The 19,229-nt window shown below is 57.0% G+C and overlaps 7 protein-coding genes across 7 annotated transcripts; 5 read left to right on the top strand and 2 right to left on the bottom strand.

Moving 5' to 3' along the window:
- Window positions 1-152: 152 nt before the first annotated feature.
- J7T55_007018 (uncharacterized protein) lies at window positions 153-2,187 on the bottom strand (the record flags this gene model as incomplete). The annotated part of the gene is made up of 4 exons (XM_053135869.1): window positions 153-742; window positions 826-1,133; window positions 1,210-1,951; window positions 2,010-2,187. The coding sequence occupies 4 exons, from the start codon at window positions 2,185-2,187 to the stop codon at window positions 153-155; spliced, it is 1,818 nt and encodes a 605-aa protein (XP_052986516.1).
- Window positions 2,188-3,261: 1,074 nt separating this feature from the next.
- J7T55_007017 (ribose 5-phosphate isomerase) lies at window positions 3,262-4,096 on the top strand (the record flags this gene model as incomplete). Its single annotated transcript, XM_053135868.1, has 2 exons — window positions 3,262-3,414; window positions 3,662-4,096. 2 exons carry the CDS (start codon window positions 3,262-3,264, stop codon window positions 4,094-4,096), a joined length of 588 nt encoding a protein of 195 aa, XP_052986515.1.
- A 525-nt stretch (window positions 4,097-4,621) lies between these two features.
- J7T55_007016 (uncharacterized protein) lies at window positions 4,622-5,457 on the top strand (the record flags this gene model as incomplete). The annotated part of the gene is made up of 2 exons (XM_053135867.1): window positions 4,622-4,674; window positions 4,737-5,457. The coding sequence occupies 2 exons, from the start codon at window positions 4,622-4,624 to the stop codon at window positions 5,455-5,457; spliced, it is 774 nt and encodes a 257-aa protein (XP_052986514.1).
- Window positions 5,458-6,007: 550 nt separating this feature from the next.
- J7T55_007015 (uncharacterized protein) lies at window positions 6,008-9,249 on the top strand (the record flags this gene model as incomplete). Its single annotated transcript, XM_053135866.1, has 7 exons — window positions 6,008-6,058; window positions 6,140-7,248; window positions 7,715-7,779; window positions 7,895-7,942; window positions 8,021-8,115; window positions 8,179-9,045; window positions 9,124-9,249. 7 exons carry the CDS (start codon window positions 6,008-6,010, stop codon window positions 9,247-9,249), a joined length of 2,361 nt encoding a protein of 786 aa, XP_052986513.1.
- A 1,449-nt stretch (window positions 9,250-10,698) lies between these two features.
- J7T55_007014 (uncharacterized protein) lies at window positions 10,699-13,815 on the bottom strand (the record flags this gene model as incomplete). Its single annotated transcript, XM_053135865.1, has 4 exons — window positions 10,699-10,847; window positions 10,908-12,912; window positions 12,972-13,392; window positions 13,511-13,815. The coding sequence occupies 4 exons, from the start codon at window positions 13,813-13,815 to the stop codon at window positions 10,699-10,701; spliced, it is 2,880 nt and encodes a 959-aa protein (XP_052986512.1).
- Window positions 13,816-14,949: 1,134 nt separating this feature from the next.
- J7T55_007013 (mago nashi domain protein) lies at window positions 14,950-15,699 on the top strand (the record flags this gene model as incomplete). The annotated part of the gene is made up of 3 exons (XM_053135862.1): window positions 14,950-15,082; window positions 15,183-15,278; window positions 15,407-15,699. 3 exons carry the CDS (start codon window positions 14,950-14,952, stop codon window positions 15,697-15,699), a joined length of 522 nt encoding a protein of 173 aa, XP_052986511.1.
- A 1,838-nt stretch (window positions 15,700-17,537) lies between these two features.
- On the top strand, window positions 17,538-19,197 carry J7T55_007012 (uncharacterized protein; the record flags this gene model as incomplete). The annotated part of the gene is made up of 5 exons (XM_053135861.1): window positions 17,538-18,059; window positions 18,112-18,262; window positions 18,334-18,694; window positions 18,810-18,872; window positions 18,930-19,197. 5 exons carry the CDS (start codon window positions 17,538-17,540, stop codon window positions 19,195-19,197), a joined length of 1,365 nt encoding a protein of 454 aa, XP_052986510.1.
- Between the last annotated feature and the right edge of the window lie 32 nt (window positions 19,198-19,229).

Raw genomic sequence — 19,229 nt, 5'->3', positions numbered from 1 at the left:
CCCGGTAGCATCAATTGGACGGAGGATGACACCACCTCCCGCGGGTGGATTCGTCGCACTGCCTGACAATTACCTGAAGATACTAAATATCTGCCTTACCCACAGACTTGTAAATTCCATGTGCGCATCGTACAGCCGCTACCGCCCGCAACTTATACAGCAACAGCACTGTCCTTTCTCGACGACAGCCCGTTCCTCAGACCCTGTATGGCGACCATTGCGCCCCAAGCCCCTGGATCAGGGGGTAGCACGCCCTCACCTCCCCGCTCACGCCCGGCCGCGACGTAAGTGGCCCTTCCAAGCTTTGGGGTCATGCTCTTGGTGGCTTCTGCGCCCCTGACAGCCGCCCGGATGCCCTCGTCAAAGCTGCCAGCCTCCTGTATTGCCGCAGCGAAAGGGATGAGGGTGTCCATGACAGTCCGGTCACCCACTTTGGCCGGGGTGTACTTGGTCAGGTGCTCAAGAGCGGTGGCAAGAGAATGGCCCCAGACCTCGGGCGCGGGACGCGCCAGGCCATCCTGCACAAGGTTCTCGACGGCGGTGCGCAGTGACACGAAGAAGATGCCCAGGATCCCCCCGAGCGTGCCACCCATCTTGCTCTCGACAATGTCCTCCAGTTCCCGCAGAACCGTCACCACGGAGCCGGTGGCCGCGACGCTCTTCTCGTCCAGCGCTGTGAGAAGGCTGGTCGCACCGGTCTTCAGCGTTTCACCGCAGTCCCCGTCGCCCATCAAGGTGTCCCCTGGAGCCCCATAGCTCATTAGCATCTCGTTCATGGATTGTCATGGAGGGCCTAGCATAGCAGTGGGGGCCACTGCGACTCACATTTTGTCAGATCCGGTTCGGCTTGTATGAGTGCGTCGCATGCGCCTCGCAACATCTTGTCCAATGCCGCAGGCTCCAGCCTCAGGTCCCTGCTGGGATCAACAACTGCCTTGACGGGCTCTTCCGGAGGGCTGACGAGCTGTTGTTGGCGGTTTCGCCTTGCAATCTGCGACCCCGCCATGGACTCCCAAGAGGTTGTCGTTTTCACGTCTGCGAAAGCCTTGATCTCGTCGACCGAATAGGAACAGTTCTCGGCCGCAGCTGTCACATTAATTACGGACACCGAAAATGCTTGTGCATTGAGAGATCTGCAACACCAGTCAGTACGGGTGAGCTTCTTTGAGACCAGGGGAGCACGGCCTTGGGTACTGAAGAGGGGCCTACGTTTCTAGGGGTCCCACGTAGACGCGCACTGGCTCTATGTTCCAGTCGGTGGCCAGTTGCTGGAGGATCTCGTCCGTTAAGGCACCCATTTCCAAGGGAGATATGCCACCAAAATTGCTGATAAGTAGCAGGGTCTCATCGCCGGTGTTGAATTTTACATAGCCCCGGTCAGGGTCAGTCTCATCCAAGCAGTGGGTCAATATCATCTTGACCAGCTCCTCGGCTGAGGGCGCCGGGGAAAGCCTCTTGTACCCAGGCTCGTTGTGTGGACCCGTGCCAATCTCGACCTCGTCATCTCCAAGCACGGCATGCTCTGTCCGCCCGGGTACATGGCAGTGGTCCAGCGTGGCAGCAATCGAGACAATCTGCTGGGAGAAGGCCACACCGAGGTCGTAGACGTCGCTCAAGGACGCGCCCTGTCCTGCGGCGCCACCCATGATCTTCAGGACCCCGATCTGCCCAGCAAGCCCTCGCCGCCCGACCATGGATCCGTTGGCCTTGCCAACAGAGACGTCGTCGCCACAGACAATCATTCGACAGCGATGACCCCTCGCGATGGCCTTCTCATTTGCGAGACCAAAATGTAGGCAGTCGCCTGTGTAGTTTGTGACCACAAGGATGGTTCCCTCCTTACTTGGTACCGCGTCAATGGCAGCCAAGATCTGCTTCGTTGAGGGACTGGCGAAGATATCACCGCCCACGGAGGCCGCGAGCATGTTCTCGCCCACGTAGCCACTCCATGCTGTTTGGGTTGTCAACAGCAGGGCTTCAGATGGCACGAATGCATAGGGGCTACTCACCAGGTTCATGACCTGACCCCCCACCCGATATGATGCTGACCTTGGTTTGATCGTGTCTTGTGTCAAAGACAACACGGTTGGCTTCGTCGAGTGAAAGGTTTGGATTGTAAGAGATGAGTCCCCTTAGAGACTTGACCACGAGGCCATCGGGAGAGTGAAAGAGGTGAGTCCTAGACATTGTATTCCTCGCGCTTATGCCTGTCGCTGGCAGGCAGAGCATGTATTCCACAGAGACAAGCTTGACCAAGATAACTTCTTGGATGTTTCAACTCGCTATATGTGAAATCTGATCACAAGCTTGTCGTGCAATGCAGCTGACACCACACACTTGACCGAACCTATACTGCATCCTGCCCAGGCACTGGAATATCCTGGGAGCCGGGCTCGTTCCGCCCAACCCTGGCACTCAGGCAGAACGTGAAGGAAGGGCATGTATCGGTACTTCTGCGTTAGGCATGCCGTCGAGTCCGCATCACGGCCCTCCGCCATGACTTTAGCTCTTATCCGGCCTAGCCAGAGTCCCTCCGCATTGACTAATAGCACCGATCTCCCGTGAGAGTTCTTGCTCCAGCCCCCCTCCCCGAGGGTAGATGTTTCCCAATTGAAAGTCGACGTTCTTCGAACAACATCAGTCAACGTCAAACCTCACTTCCCATCCAAGCTATGATATCAGACAAAGTGGCACTAGACAAAGGAATCGAACAGCCCCTCTCAAGCTGGCTTGACGCCTGGCCCGAAAGTGTGCTATTACATGCCGTAGATATGGCCTCTCTGCTTGCTGGGCAACGGGACCGGAAAGTGGAATGCGGATGTGGCCCTCTGGGTCCAGACCTCTCCGGAGTCTCTCTTCGATCTCCACCCGCCACATTGCCCCAGATCCAACCCCGGACCCACCCCCAGACCCACCCCGCTGATTCAACTTTTGCCGACGGGTAAGTGGACAGGCGGTATGGAGGGTTGTGGGAGACAGCGGGGTTGATCGCAGGCGTTCGCAGCTGGCTTTGTGGGGATCCCGAGCCTCTAGTCACTGCGTTTTGAGAGAGGAGCTACCCGGGTTACCGCAATGGGCAATCCGGGTTGCAATTGTCCAATCCCCTCGGGGCGTGGAAATTTGCACGTTGAATTCTATAACTTGCTCCGAGGGTGACAAGCACCCCCTCAATAGCGAGCCCTTGAGGCTTGGGCTATAGGCTACTGAGAAGGCGAAGTCCACTCTGAACCTCTTGGTGCCACATGTACATGTACAATCGACATGGCAGTCCTCTTCGCCTCCAATTCCGCAGGACCACCGGCTCGCCAGGTTTTGGGCATAGTCTGGGAGAAGAATGATGACACAGATAAGCGCCTGCGGGCCAACTTGGTCCCCCTCATTTTGGAGCCGATGCCCGCGAATGCGGCCTTCGAAGTTGGTGAATAGAACCCTTTCGAGTTGGACTATCCGAGTCACATATAAAGACCAAGTCCATACCCAACAGTGACTTCACATTGCCCACGAGAACCGATCGACCAGTTTGTCACCCTAGCTTAGAATTCAGTATGGCCACAGACGGAGCGACACCGAGGTGGAGGGTGGCGGTAGGCTGCGACGTAAGTCAACCTTGTATACTGGTCGCGTATCCGCTCACTGCCGTCGCTAATGAATGGGATGACAGGACGCGGGCGTGACATACAAGGATACCATCAAAGCCGACCTGTCCAAAGATCCGCGAGTCGAGCACATCGAGGACGTTGGGTCGTTCGCTACTGACGACAAGACCGCGTATCCTCACCGCGCCGCGGCGGCAGCTCGCCTGGTCGCAGACGGGACGGTCGACAGGGCGCTCTTGATTTGCGGGACAGGGCTCGGGGTCGCCATCACGGCCAACAAGGTGAAGGGCGTCAGGGCGGTCACGGCGCATGACTCCTTCTCCGTCGAGCGGGCAGTCCTGAGCAACAACGCTCAGGTGCTGTGCATGGGCGAGCGGGTGATCGGGCTGGAGCTGGCCCGCAGACTCGCAAAGGAATGGCTCGGGTATGTGTTTGACGAACAGAGTGCGAGCGCTAGCAAGGTCGATGCCATTCGGGATCTTGAGAGGGAGTCGGGGTGATGTTCAATGTGCCTTTGTGAAGAGAGGCCTGCCTTCCACACACCCCTGATGAATAAATGCATGAACCAGACTCGGCTGGTTGCCTTGCAATTGGACGTGATGTGGTAGGAGATTGAGAGGCTCACCCGTACTTATGACAGGATGCGGGTTGCCAGCTCTCAGTAGAAGCCCTTTTGGTGTGCGTGCCTATTATGTCGCGGCCTGGCTCGTCAGAGGCTGCGAGTGGACTATCAAAGGTTATCCACGGCAGGTAAGGAAGACGGGGTGGTCTGCTCTCATGCTGATTTCTCCGCCCCGCCGATCAAGCCCCTGTGTCGCGCCCGGGGTCTGTGAACAGAGGGCGTGTCTTGTCTCGAAGGTCAATCAATCAATACCTCTTGTTCCTCGTCCTAGCTGTGTCCCCTACTTTTCAGACCCGCCTATATCAGTTCCCACTTCTCGGATGCTGAACGGGTGTCGTCAAGAACAACACACCTCTCGGTGTTTCCTGAGCCCTTCCATCAGCCAGCTTCTCACTTCTCCGCCATGGCCACTCCTGTGCAGAAACAACGCCGCCGCCTGGTTGGCGTTTCAACCAAGTACGAGCCCTCTCTTGTCTTTCTGTACTCGCATTGAGTGCCCGCACTGATGGCAGCTAAAGGATGTATTTTTCGGCACAGCGGACGGCGCAGTTTGTCTCTGACGTTGTGAGCCAGCTCGCAGAGACTCCTGGTGCCGACGCGGTCGACATCTTCATCATCCCGGATGCCATCACCATGACCTCAGTCATCTCCCAGGTGAAGTCGAGCAGTGTGGCAGTCATGGTAGGGGCGCAGGATGCCTTCTGGGAGGATACTGGATCCTACACGGGCGAGGTGTCTCCCTCTGTCCTCGCAGAGGTGGGATGCCGCATTGTTGAGGTTGGTCACGCCGAGCGAAGGAGGCTGTTCGGTGAGACGGATGCAGACACGGCGAGGAAGGCGGCTGCAGCTGCCAGGAATGGGCTCATACCGCTGGTGTGCGTCGGAGAGCGCACCAAGGGCATGGTGAGCATGGCAGTGGGACAGTGCGCGACACAGGTGGAGACAGTCATGGCGGCGGTGGCAGACGCGGCAGAAGTCATCTTGGCTTACGAGCCGGTGTGGGCCATCGGTGCCGCAGAACCTGCGGCAGCCGAGCATGTCGTCGGTGTGGTGAGTGCCTTGCGGGAGTTGCCATGCGTCAAGGAGCGGCAAGGAGCCACTAGGATCATCTATGGGGGCTCTGCTGGGCCGGGCCTGTTCGAAAAGCTCAAAGACTCGGCGGATGGCCTGTTCCTCGGCCGCTTCGCTCATGACCCCGAGGCTTTTGTCAAGACTGTTGGCGAGGTATCGGCTGCATGAGGGCTTGGGGGACAAAGGACGTTGCGGGAATTCGCACTGGCCTTGAATGGTACAACGAGCTGACAGGTCCGCGAGAAGCTGGGCTAGCATTGACGAGAGCAAAGAGAAATGCGGGTCGGGGGTAGATGTGTGGGCCTTACCATTGAGATGAGACGGCCTCGTGCGATCACCTTGGTAGCTTCCATTCGGGCGTAGCGGTTTGCAATTGTTGAAGCTGCATGTTGCCGTACGTAGTCTCAATGTCACAACCCCTGCTGAGGCCCCCAAAGCTGCCCCACATTTGAAGCTCATCCCACCGTCCGTTAATTGAACGCGGGTGGGGTAGCTGCTAGCTGTGAGCTCCAGACGCGTCTCGCCCCAACGCCGGCCCTCAGCAGCGCGCGACGGGAGAGGGTGAGAGACATCTGGGTTATGCTTCAAACCTCTCTCTCATCATCCACCTGTCTCTGTCACGCCCCCCCTCCCCATGCACACACAGACCCACCACTCATACTCATTTTGTTGTGGCTGTCCATCAAGCAAAACATCACAAACACAGCACAAACACAGCATGGAGGCAGCCACAGAGCGCCACTTCTACCGCCACGGTGACGGGTCTGAGGTATGTCTGCCGCTGAAGCACCTGGGTCTGGTCTTGTCCTTGTCTTGACCGAACTAAGTCGTGGCCCTGACCCTGGCCCAGATCTCACCATCCGAACGCGAGGCCTGTCATTTCTGTCAGTTGCGCTCCTTTCCCACCCACGGCGAGTTCCCAGTCACCATCGTCAACGAGACAGACGATAAAGCCGTTCTGCCTCCAAACTTCAGTTTCATCAACCGCTCCATCCTGGGCCCTGGTGTGACGCCTGCCCAGAAGGAGTTCCGCGCGGGCTGTCACTGTATTGGCACTGATGGTTGCAAGGGCGCCGCGTGCGTGTGCCTTGACCAGGTGGAGTGCTCCGACGACGAGGACCAACAAGAGGCCGAGCTCGACGACGAAGACGAGGAGAGCTGGCAGTGGGCCGAGCAGCACCTGAAGAAGCCAGCCTGGGCAAGGTCGAGGGCCAATCGCGACGGCTCCAGGGACACGTCTGGGCCCGCTGCTGCCAACGGCCACCACCACAACGCTAACGGCCCTGGCAGCGGCGCTTTGCTGAAGAAGCTCTTTGCCTACCACTCGCACGGGGCCAAGGCCGGCCTGCTGCGGGGCTCCTACCTCAATTCGCGGGCGCCCATCTACGAGTGCCACGACGAGTGCGACTGCATCAAGATCATCTGCCCCAACCGCGTCGTCGAGAAGGGGCGGACTGTGCCCTTACAGATCTTCCGCACGAGGGACCAACGCGGCTGGGGGGTCAAGACGATGCGGGAGCTGAAGCGCGGGCAGTTCGTGGACTGCTATCTGGGCGAGGTCATCACGCCTGAGGAGGCGGAGAAGAGACGGCACAACTCGTCCAAGGCGCAGCGCAAGGACGTCTACCTGTTTGGGCTGGACAAGTTCACAGACCCCGACTCGATGGACCCGCGGCTCAAGGGGGCGCCATTGGAGGTGGACGGCGAGTTCATGTCGGGGCCGACGCGCTTCATCAACCACAGCTGCGACCCCAACCTGCGGATCTTTGCCCGGGTGGGCGACCACGCGGACAAGCACATCCACGACCTTGCCCTGTTTGCGATTTGCGACATTGCAAAGGGCGAGGAGCTGACCTTCGACTATGTGGACAGGCAGGGGGAGATCGAGAGCAACGCCCGGGACGAGAAGCTGCAGGAGGAGATGACGCGGTGCCTCTGCAAAAGTGACAAGTGCAGAGGGTATCTGTGGTGATGCGGCGGCGCTTCAAGTGTGGGATGGCTGGTCAAGGCACACGGAGCGAGGGCTGGCTGGGCCTGATGCTGGGCCTATCCTTTTTGCCTTGACTGCTTCCTATCAGAGGCTCATCGATGCATGGCCGTGCCTGCTGAAGCACCCGCGAGACATGGAGTAAATTCGTAAAATCTTGTAAGCAAAGGGTACTGCCGGTGTTCCTGACATTGTGAGATGACATGGGTGACCCGTAAGAAAACCCTCTGTGCGTCGTCGATTTTCGGCGATCCGCCTCGACCGTATCTGGCGCTTCTCCCGTGCTCAATAGGCAGAGAGGATGGATGGTTGAGAGTCGAGTGGGTCTGCACGGAGCTGGGAAGCCCCACATCCCATCCTGGGCGGACAGACCCTCGTACCCTGCTGATGATCTGATCTGATCTGATCTGAACTGACCCGGTGCCCCGGTCCCTCGAGTCACCCAGCGACTGCTGCCATCCGGTCCGACAAGCTTCTTCCCTTCCCTCCCTCCCTTCACTTTGGTAGTCCACTCGTTACCTTTGGTCGTTGAACACCCCTTCCTAGCCCCACACTCGCAGGTGCCTGCAACGCACGACTGGATCGCACTGATCAAACTGATCAAACTGATCGGACCAGATCCCACACTGGAGGATGCGACGACAGCAGCCCAAGACCGACATGAGCGTATGAGCAACCAAGAAGCTGGGAAGGCCTGATTGTCCGTCGTCAGTCAGTCGGTAGTCGGTAATCGACAGTCGACAGTCGCATCAGCTTTCCTTCAGCCTGGAGCGCACTCCAAGGACGGAGCAAAGGCCAGCCTTGGAAGGAAGGCTGCCCCCGCTTTCTCTCTCCAGATGGTGCGTATTCCCCAAGCCGCAAAGAGACATTCTGAGCATCGCCAACTGACCTGTTGAGCTCAGGGTTGCTGCTTCTCGCTGCCTCGGGGTCCCAACTCTCCCTACCCCGGTGGAGCTCCTCCAGCCCAGCCCCCATCCGCCGACCTTTCCCAGTCGCAGTCGCAGTCTCAGTCTCAGTCTCAGTCTCAGTTGCAGCCTCAGCCTCCTTCCGCCCGCCCCAATGCACCAGACCTCGATCGTGCCGGATCTCACCAGCACCGCAGTCGGCACCGTCGCAGACCCCTCGATCAGCACATCAACAAGCCTCTGCGTCGGAGCGAGTGGACCTCCAAGAACCGCATTTGGTCCAGGACTGCGTTGGATCGCGAGCGTACCGACTTTTTCGACACCAGGGTCAGTGGCCGGCCTGAAATTTGGCAAGCCCTGAATGCTGCCCTCGAGGTCTTGTGGGCCGCCGATACTGCGAGACGCGACGGCCCCTATGACGTCCCAGGCGATGACAACAACGCTGCCCTTGCTCTTGCCACTGCCCAGACCATCCTCGACGCCGCCGACATTACTCTGCCGACCGGCAACCTTGCTGACGGCGCCTATGACCTTCTTGGGAACTACTATCAGCTGCCAACCCATATCGTCTCTGATCCACGCAATCTTGCATCTGTCGACGAAGAAATTGACAATCATCAACTTGGAGAGGCCAAGACTGCTGAGGATGTCACCGCCGGCGATGAGGATGACGAAGAAGACGATGACGGTGGGGAGGATGAGGCAGAGCAACGCCGTTTTGACAAGGGCAAGGCCGTCGTCAACGTTTCCGACCAAACCCTCGTCATTATTCGCCTGAGCAATAACGCCAGAGACCTGAGGCTTGACATTGGAAAGGACGAGTCCGTCCGAAGCATTACTCACCGTATCCTGGAGGAGACTAACGTAAGTTGGCCCGCTGCCGGTTCTCATTGTCTCAACAAGGATCACCACGACTGACAGGATTTGCCTTCCCGCATATAGCTCCACTCTGGCTACCGTGTTCGTCTCGTTCACATGGGCAAAATTCTGAAAGACAAAACCTCACTCACAGCCCAGGGCTGGACAGGCCAGGTTATCAATGCTTTCGTCTACGAGCCTCCCCGCTAGGAACCAGAGGCGCAGTCTGACGAGAATATCAATGTCTGGACAGGCTCGCCAAGACCAGACTGCCTGAAGTTACCCTATGCATGCCCAGAACCCTCAAACTCAAGGTCGTGAGGATCATCTTGCCGTTTACCAACCTCCTCGTGTCCAGACTGACACACTAAACTCCCGACCTTCAAGGTTGGGCTCCTTGGACTTTTACGAAACGCGTCCTCTCAGCCGCCGACGAGTCCTCACATAGAGCTTGGCCAGGTCCACCGCTAAATTCCTGTTCACGTTGTCCCTGACGCAACCACAGGACTTGCGCGGCGGCCGATTTCGACCATGAGCGTCGATCGTAGCCATGTTCTGCCCATGTCTTCATCACATGATCCTCATTCAACCGGCGCGCTGAGGAGAACTCTGCCCTCTCGCGGGTCTGGCTCAAGGACTGGGTTTTGCACTCTTATCAGCCACCCAATATCTCACAACCCCTTCCGCGTCACTTGGTAGTCCACGCTCGAGTCCGACACTTAGTTACAGTCGAGCGGTATTTCTACAGCTAAGCTCTTCAGCTGCCTCAATCTACCTGGCTGTTGAGCCTCGCCTCATTTTCAGTCTGCTGATCGTCAGCGCCATGTACACCATGATTCTTTTTTGCGCGAAAGGCCCAGCCACGGTGGCTCCGTGGTGCTTTGAACAAACCACCCGATCATCAGATCATCATATTACAGACTTGGGAGAACTTTTGCATTTGGCTTTTGCGCATCTTTGTCAGGGCTTTGATCCCGCTATTCGTACTGAGATACCCCTTTGCTGCATGCCAATTTCTCTTTTTTCACAATGTCCATCCAAGTTTACAAACCACTCTATCTGCTTTGAAACCAAGGCTTGATAATCTAATAATACTTATAACCTCCTACGGGATAACTATAACTCATCTTATTGAGGAGTACTAAAGGTGTTGACTTGGGGCGACGAATGTAACATTCTCGGCAACGTTCTTACCCTATGCAACGTAGGAAGTGTCATTTGGAGGGTAAAGCCTGATGTTAATGTCACATGTCAACATTCTTCTCCAGAGCAGAAAAGATCTGAATAGGGGAGGGAGATGATTATCTCTCAGGTCTCGGACCACAGTGTCTACATAGAGGCAGGGATGGGGTGTTCTTATAATTCAAGAGGTTTAATACATACAGTCTGGTCTGATGTGCTTGGACCAAGGGCATATTCCAAGACAATGCAGACATAATTAAGGCGATATGGGTACACTCCAAGGCAAGTTTGACATGGTGCACCACAGCACAGACATACAAGTAAGTGGATTCAATCATGGTAGCTTTTGTGGTGTGGGCTACTTGAGACAGCAGTGTGCATATCTCTATGCTTCCTGCTATCTTTCTGTTTCATCATGGGCTTTTGTAATTAACCAGTCCCGTCACCTCTTATCTATAATTCTCAATACGTTGCAACTCAAGCCGACGTCCCGATCTTGTTCAGTCCCTTGAGACTTCCCAAGCTAAGCGCCAGGCCCTGGCTGCGGCTACGTATCCGGACGAAACCTGTGATAGGACCATCCTCGCCTTCCTTCTCGATGCTCAGGTTCGCCAGAGCATCCTCACCTGTGATTGAGAAATCAGCATCAGACCTGCGAGGCGCAAGAAAAAACAGTTGAAACTTACCGAACACGCTTCTCGCATAAAGATTAGCGCTCAGGAACTGGCAGTCGCCCTTGAGACTTGCCTCGGGCGTGAGGCAGTTCATGTTGGTCGCCGCCATCAGCTGATCCAAGAACTCACGCAGTGTCTTGGCCTTGCTGTTGATATTAACCTTGTTCTCCCACTCAAACTCCGTCCACATCGTGCGGAATTGGGTCTCGGTGCAGGTCGCCGGTTGGATGTAATCCATGATATCTACATGTAGATCGTTGAGGATTACTACGTTCGTATCTGTGCTGTGAGCGCCATCGTATACAACGTTTCCGAAAATGACGCCCGTGTCGGTCGACGAGACTTTGATTGTACATTGCACGTTGTGGAAATCATGCGGGCCCAGGTTTTGTGTCGTTGGCCGCTCTACGACCTTGAGGTCTCCGAGGGTCGCAAATTCGACAGACAAGTTTTGCAGGGTCTCCGTGGTCTGGTTGACAAGGAGCACATCAAGCACAATGTCGAATTGGTGGACCTTTACGTACGCTTCGGCGTACACGGGGTCCGAGAAGCCAGTGAGTTGGACGACTCTGCTCAGCTTAGAGCTGAGATCCTCTGTCGCGGTGCTGTCGCCGCCCGTGGCACGCTCAAGATCGACCTCAACGTCGTCCGACCCATCTCCCATGTTCTTCTTGCTTAGTTGGCGGATGGCCACGACGTCATCGACCTGCACAGCCGTCTTTGCCTTCTCGACAGCCTCCTTGGCGGCCCGCTTCTTCTCCTCAACCTGCACCATAGCACGGAAGGCCTTCCTTGTGTCATCCAGATAGACAGTTTCCAGCTCCTTGTGCTCACGGAACTCTGCCAGGGATCGCACGCATGACATGATCCGGTCAACGGAGTCCTCGTCGATGGGCGCCTTGACGAACTGCGACTGACCAACCCGGATGATGGAGATCAGGATCAGCATCGCCTCTGCGCGCAAAGCATTCGTCCGGGCGTGTTCGGACGAGATCTCGGAATGCCTCATGACCAATTTTGTGAGGGTTGCTGAAAGGACCGTTGCAAGGTAGTAATCGCCATCGAGAATAAGCTGCCTGAGTGGCGGCTTCTGCGCTGCCTTGACGGCCTCTAACTTGGCAGCAGCGGATGACTGGCTGGTGAGAGCAGTCTCGGTTGCGTATGTACCGTCCGCAAGCACCCTCCGTGAACCTGTCGGCGCAGCTGGCTTATGATGACCGTTGACCTGGTCCTTCTCCTTCTCTTCCTCGCCGTCGACGTTGTCGAGCAGACGTTGTTCTGAGGCAAGAATTGGAATCTCTCCGAGGCTGGCCCTGATCCGCTTCCACGCGTCTCGAATGTCCTTCTCCTCGAGGGAGTACTCGCCGACAATCCATAGAATTCCCCTGTATACCTTGCCAGCTCGCACCTCGCTGAGCGTGTCAACTAGCCTGTGGACAATAGCTGGCCGTAGCTTGGGGAACTTCTCGACGACCTCCTTGACAAAATTGATGACGTCCACGGCAGACGTGTTGTTGAAGTCGGCGATGAAATCCATCAACAAGTCGACAACGCTAGCCGCCACTTCAGAAAACTTGATGGCACACTGGTGTATTGAGTGGATGAGGAGCTGGCGGTACTCGGTGTTCTTCTCGTACTCCTGATCCACGGTCTTGGACAGCTCCTTCTTGAGAAGGAGCACGACCTCTTCGACGTTCTTGCTCGAGACCATTTCCAGGGCGATGCTCAGGGCTTTCCGGCGCACATCAATGTCTGGGCTCGAGAGAACGCGCAAGATCTCCATGATGAGGTCGTCCAACACCCCCTCGTTCTTCTTCCGAAGCTGGTCCACCCGGTCGAGCACGATCAGCTTGACATTGTTGTCCGCCTCCTTGATGCTCAGCTCGATAAATTTGGCTGCAGCTGCCTTGACAGCGACGGGATTGCTCGTCAAGGCGGTTAGCGACGAGGCGGCCTCGTAGACGACCGTGGACGCACCGGCCTCAAGAAGGTCGAATATCAGCCGTAGGTAGCGCGCCTGAAGCCGTTAGCACATCCAATTGCCCTTGCCTATCTCACAAAAGCCTGAGGGCCTACCTTGTTCTGGGGGTTCTGGACGGCATCCTTGCGAATGAACTCGAGCTCGACCAGCTGCAATAGCTCCTCGGCGTTGGGGATGCCCTCGAAGACGGAGCTCAGGTATGCCAGGGCCTTCTGGTGATCGATGCTGACGAGAGCGGCAAACGCGTTTCGCTTAGACGTAGGGTCGCTTTCAGTCTCGAGGAAAGTAGCGATGAGGTCGGACGCGTCTGGTATCAACGACGGAGAGTGCTGGTAGATAGAAGCTACGGCGAAGACGGCGTTCTTGCGGACGTATGCGTGACGGTGCTCGAGGCAAGATCGGGCCGAGGAAAGGAGGGGCTCGATGAGCTCGGGTTCGCGAAGCTTGCAGAGGAAGCGCAGGGTGTTACCCCGGATATACTCGTTGGGGTGCTGGAGGTCGTTTCTTATGCCGTTGCTGCGGGACAAGCGCTGTCAGCATTCAGGCAAACATGGGATTAACATGACAGGAGAAGGAGGCGGCGGCGGCGGCGGCAGCAGCAGCAGCAGCAGCAGCAGGCCGTATGGGCGCGTACCAGACCAGAATCATCTCCTGCTTGAGCTTGCCGCCAGCGTCGAGCTTGGGGCAGATCTCGTAGTAGAAGTAGAGGAGCTTCTTGAGGGGCTTCGATTTGGATGGCATGACGAAACGGATGATGTGCATGAGAAGTTGAGGCATTGGATCGCCGTTCAGCATGATTGTGAGGATGGACTTCATGGTCTGGACCTTGCTCTCGTCGGTGCCCTTCTCGAGCTGTGTCCGCAGCTCGGACATGGAGGGGACATCAGCGGCATTGTCCTGGTGGACGAGGCTGTAGGCATTCTCGAGGAAGGAGGACATGTTGGGGGAGTTGTGGGCAGCCCAACGAGCTTCCCGAGACGTGTCAGACTGATGGCGGTGCTCGTCCTGTGGCCCTGGTCCGAGAGCGAGGGCGGCGGTTGCTGTCGACGGCGGGACTGGGGCGACTCGAAGCTCCCCAGGCTGATGCAGTCGACAGGTGTCTTGTTTGGAGTCGGCTGATGGCGATGTTAGGGGAGTGGGGGTGGGATAACGACGGGCACCGAAAGCTCAATTGGGTTAAAGAGAGAGGTGAGGGGGTTGAGTGCCGGCTTCAAGCAACCAACAAATGCGTTGTCGAGGGCGATGTGGAGGGAGGCGAGAGTTGGCGCAATTCACAGGCCAGAGATGGATCGTCTCTCGTCTCTGTGTTGCTGAGATCTGGCCCTGCCGACTGCTGGACCGCCCGGTACTGCTATGGTGCCGCTGCTTGGGCTACTGTAAGTGCAAGTGCAAGTGCCCAGGGCTGCCAGGGTGCCAGGCTGGCACCCAGTGACACAGTGGCACCAAGACGCTAACAGCCTCGCATCGCAATTGGCCGGCCTGGTCCAAGCGTCCTCAAATCGGAGGTGGAAAATTGGCAGGTTCCGGCCCGCGTGTGAGAGCCCAGCTACCTAGGCGAGCTAGGTAGGTACCTGAGCTAGGTATCTAGATACCTAGGTGGACTATGTAGACAGTATGGTGGTATCTACAACATCACATCCTCTGGCAACGGGCACCTGCTGGACTCCCAGCATCAAAGACAGCTCTGCCGGAACATAACTTGGATTTCTTTAGTTCTCATCCATCTCGTACTGGCCGCTTCACCACAATTCAAGCAGTTGAGTATCAATGCGGCCATGGCCAGATGCGAAGGGCACACTACTGAGGAAGGTATCTGGGTACCAATGTATCTAGGAAGGTACAACCTAGGTTGGTGACCGCGAGAAAGGGGCCCTGGGCCGCTGAGATAACCCAGCCCTGTCAGCTACTCCTTCTCAGACTGTACACACCTCCCCACAGTCCTGCCGCGGCCCCCACAGCTTGCCCAGGTTTCGCAGCAGGTACCTGGTCTATGTAGTCTACCTGCAAACACACAGCCGATTGCCTGCCGCCGTCACCGTATCCGCCGTCCGCTGCTAAGCATGACGAGACCCTATGGTTGATATCTGCGACATCCACGCGCCTGGTATTGACTGTTTTGACTACATCGCCATGTCGTCCGCCAACGAGCCCTTCTATATCCGGTACTACTCTGGCCACTCAGGCCGCTTCGGCCATGAGTTTCTGGGTTTGTGTTCTTCGTTTTCTGCTTCCCAACCCCGTTTTTCACCTCCAACCCTCATCCTGTGGACCATGCTGTGGATAGCTGACGGCCTTTGTCGCGACAGAATTCGACTTCCGAGTCGTAGGCGACGGACGCAGCGCCGTCGCACGATACGCAAACAACTCCAACTACCGGAACGACAGTCTCATCCGCAAGGAGAGTACGTTAGCCACCTCCCCTCCCCCCTCCCCTACCAACACCGCCATCACCACCCGCCAATCTTTCAACGCACGCACACGCCCACAAACCCATGAGCTCGACGGCACGTGCTGAAGGACTGCGTTTTAGTGTGCGTCAGCTCCGTTATTATCGAGGAGATCAAGCGCATCATCAAGTCGAGCGAAATCCTCAAGGAAGACGACGGCAAGTGGCCACAAAAGAACAAGGACGGAAGGCAGGAGCTCGAGATCAAGATGGGCGGCGACCACATCAGCTTTGAGACAGCAAAGATCGGCTCCCTCCACGATGTCACCGAGTCTGCCGACCCCGAGGGCCTGCGGGTCTTCTATTACCTGGTGCAAGACCTAAAGGCTCTTGTCTTCTCCCTGATATCTCTGCACTTCAAGATCAAGCCCATCTGAATGGCCCAGGGGAGGAAACGACGACCATGATACCCCTTGTTTTTCGTTGCTGCTCTGGAAGGGAGCAGTTGGGGGGGGGGGGAAGTAGTTCGGGTTCGGGTCCGGGTTCGGGTCTCGGCCTGGCACGGCGTAAATCTACTTAGGTGTCTTCTCACAGCAGGGGTTGGATGGTCAGAGCAAAGAAGGCAAAGCGAGCGTGGATGCAGAGGAAAAGGGCGGACATATGGGGCTGACAGTCGACAGTCGACAGCGAGGATGAGCAAAAGCAATGGCCAGCTTCCGTATGGTCGACTACTTGGCATGCATGTCCCAGCGGAGGAAGCGCCTACATGCCATAGTCTAGAGCGTAGAGTCTACAGTCCACCGTCTCACAATGCATAGTGAATCTGCATCTGCTAGGGGCACGAGATACAGAGAGGAGCCGGGGCAATTGGGTCACTGATTGATGTAATCGGTCCAGACACTGACGAGTCGGTCACGCCGTTGCTCCTGACTCCAGCCCCTCAGACTTTTGGAATTCCTGACTCTGGAGGAACTTCATACTAGGGGTCATGCGCGTGGGATGGATGGCGTGTCCAGACCCGGAATCCAATCCATGGCCGAATGGACTGACTGTACGCAGAATACTCGAAAGTGTGGTGGAAAGGTGATGTGATGCGTGCAGGCTCCCAAGGCCAGAGAGTCGAGCCATGGTGCCTGGTTGGCAGGCTGGTAGGTTGCCTGTCGTTGTTGTCTGCAGGGTAATCGGTTGATTGCCCAGGTAGGCCGGGGTGCCGTCGCACTGGCCGAGGCCCTAAGCGACGGGCCCTCGCATCGCAGGCAGGAGGTGTGCATACGGTGACGGTGTGTACTACAGGTGGGCTCGTGTCCCTTCTACTCGCCCTTCCAATGCAAAGACCATACATAGTCTACAGTACAGACCAAGACTACATGGACGACTAGACCGTCATCTTTTGCCTTCCTCCTCACTGGTACCCTCTTCCCAAGCCTGGTATCTTTTTTTCCTCCCCCCCCCCTCCTGTCTTCTTCTTTTATTTGTCTGCCGCTCGTCTCCTCGCCCCGTCATCCTGTCACCGTTCGTGTCTGGGGGCAAAGCAGCAGCTTGGGTATCCAGCATACTACCTGGACTATCTAGACTACCACAGTACGTGCCTAGCCCTGCCTCGGTGCCACAGGCGTCGCGCTCTGGGCCTAGCCTTCCCCAACCTTGGACCCGGTCCAACCCTCGTCTCACTCTGACTCGACCCGGCCCGACGACTCGATTCGACTCGACTCGACTCGACTGGACTGCCACTTTCCGTTGCGCGACGCTTCCCAATTCCACATCTTACCGCGCATTTGTTAACTCAGAGGCGCAACATCCAACATCCAGCATCCACAGCAACGCTCAACATCCGCCATCCAGCGTCCAGCACCCGGCACCCAACGTTCACACGGGTGCCACATGCTGGCTATCCTGTCCCATCTAGATCAACCCTCGGTACTTTCCCACTGCGCAGTCCACAACAGCCAGCACCGTCGTCATTGACAGCCGGAATCCCGCATCCATCGATATTCATCTTGCAGGACCTGGCCTGCCTCTGAGGCTGCGAGCCCTGCGCCTGCCTGCCTGCCTCGACCGGCTCGCCCGTCCTCGTCGCCGCAATCGCCTCAAAGGCGTCTGTCTGCCTCGAGTCATCTCCCTGCCACAGTATCTACATCATTGGCTTTCGCGGACCGCCTGTCTGCCAAAATCCTGTCCGCCCCCCCCCCCCTCGTCTCTCAAAGCCGGCGCTTTCGGAGGCATTCCCGCCGGGAACACATCTCCAACCACCCGAGCCATACACTATCCTCCAGTCATGCCTACTCCATCCTCGCCAGGTCCTCAGCCTCCGTACACAATCGCCGCCACATGTCCAGACCCCGAGGAACAACAGACCGCACAGCACCCTCCTACCAGCTGGCACACCCGCTCTGATGCATACAGTTCCACCCACGACGTCAGCAGACGTGCTGGGCGGCACTCAAGTCTCGAGCAAGACGTCGGCGCGTCCCCGAGCTCTACAACAAGCCCTCTTGGTCCTCAGTTCCTGAGTAGTGATGGAACCACCACCGATATGGCAGCGACCAGTCCCTCCACTACCGACAGCCAAGGGCGCATCGACCAACAAGCAATGGCAGAGACCGACGACGAACGAACAGACTCTCCCTGCGACATAACATCGCCCGAGTCCCTCCGTCTTTCGAGGCCACGCCATGGCGTCGGGACAGGCGCGCCGTCTGGATCTGACCCTGACATGCACACATCCACCGACCTTGATCATGCGACGGAAGAGGACTACGCTCTGCCCAGTATGGGATATGGATTCCCCTCTAAAAGGGTACGTATGGGTCTGAGAGCAATTTGGCCCGGGACTAACTGACAATGCCCAGATAATACCAGCCTCGCCGTCAACATACCTGCGCGCAGGCAGCCGCTTCACAGGGACACAGCAGTCCGAGAGGCAAGTCTACGAGGTTCAGGTTGAGATCAAGTATGTCGACCTGCGGGAATCGTTCCTCTGCGGCTACCTCCGTATCCAAGGTTTGTCCCCTCAGCCAACCAAGCGATGCGCTCCTGGTCCAGAATGCTGACTCTCCGTCTGTTCTCGCCAGGGCTGACCGATGACCATCCCACGCTCACGACGTACTTTGAGGGCGAGATAATTGGGAACAAGTATGGCTTCATGACAAAACACGAGAGCTGGGGAGCCAACGATAAGACCGACCTATCGCACTGGTCCAAATTCCCCGCCTTCCGACCATATTCCAAGCAGGCACGTAGAGGCTCCGCAGTGGTAATCAAGGACATTGCGCAGAGCGAACATATCTTCATGCGCTGGAAGGAGCACTTCCTCGTCCCTGATCACAGGGTGCGGACGATTAGCGGTGCGAGCTTTGAGGGGTTCTACTATATTTGTTTTAATCAGGTCCAAGGGGAGATCAATGGCATTTATTTCCACAGCAAGAGCGAGAGGTGAGTGGATCTGAGGCAACGGTGCCCCCCCCCCCCCGTGTTATGGTGGTGCCAAAAGCACGCAAACACACGAACTCAGCACGCGTCTGGCCCTACTCTGCTGACAATCTTGCAGATTCCAGCAACTTGAATTGAAACACGTTGAGGACAAGGGTTGCTACAGCGCATTGGAGTTCCGGTAAGAATTTGGACGCCGAGCATGGAGTTGGCGGTTGGTAATATATAAGCATGAAAGCGAAGACACCGTACATGAGCTTGATGACATATGGATGGCGAGGGCAGGTCTTGAGGGCTACACATCATCCGTCAGGCTGATCAGGGCGACGTTCCCAGCCGAGGGGCCGGACGAAGGGCGCTTCGAGGGCGGCAAGGGGGTCCGTTCCTCTCCAAGCGAGGTTGTCTGCAGTGCCATAGACGCACGCTTTTGGGTACAGCGTGGCATTTTATCACAATCGACCCCGGTATTTGGGCGGTTCAGGATACAAACAAGAAGCAGCTTGTGAGGCACATTTTCTGCGTATGGGCTGGCGGGCCT

The sequence above is a fragment of the Diaporthe amygdali genome (genome assembly GCF_026229845.1).
Source record: "Diaporthe amygdali strain CAA958 chromosome Unknown NODE_60_length_211398_cov_62_513432, whole genome shotgun sequence".
NCBI lineage: Eukaryota > Fungi > Ascomycota > Sordariomycetes > Diaporthales > Diaporthaceae > Diaporthe > Diaporthe amygdali.
The sequence above is the reverse complement of the archived record's forward strand: the minus strand, read 5'-3'. Positions and strand labels throughout refer to the sequence as shown.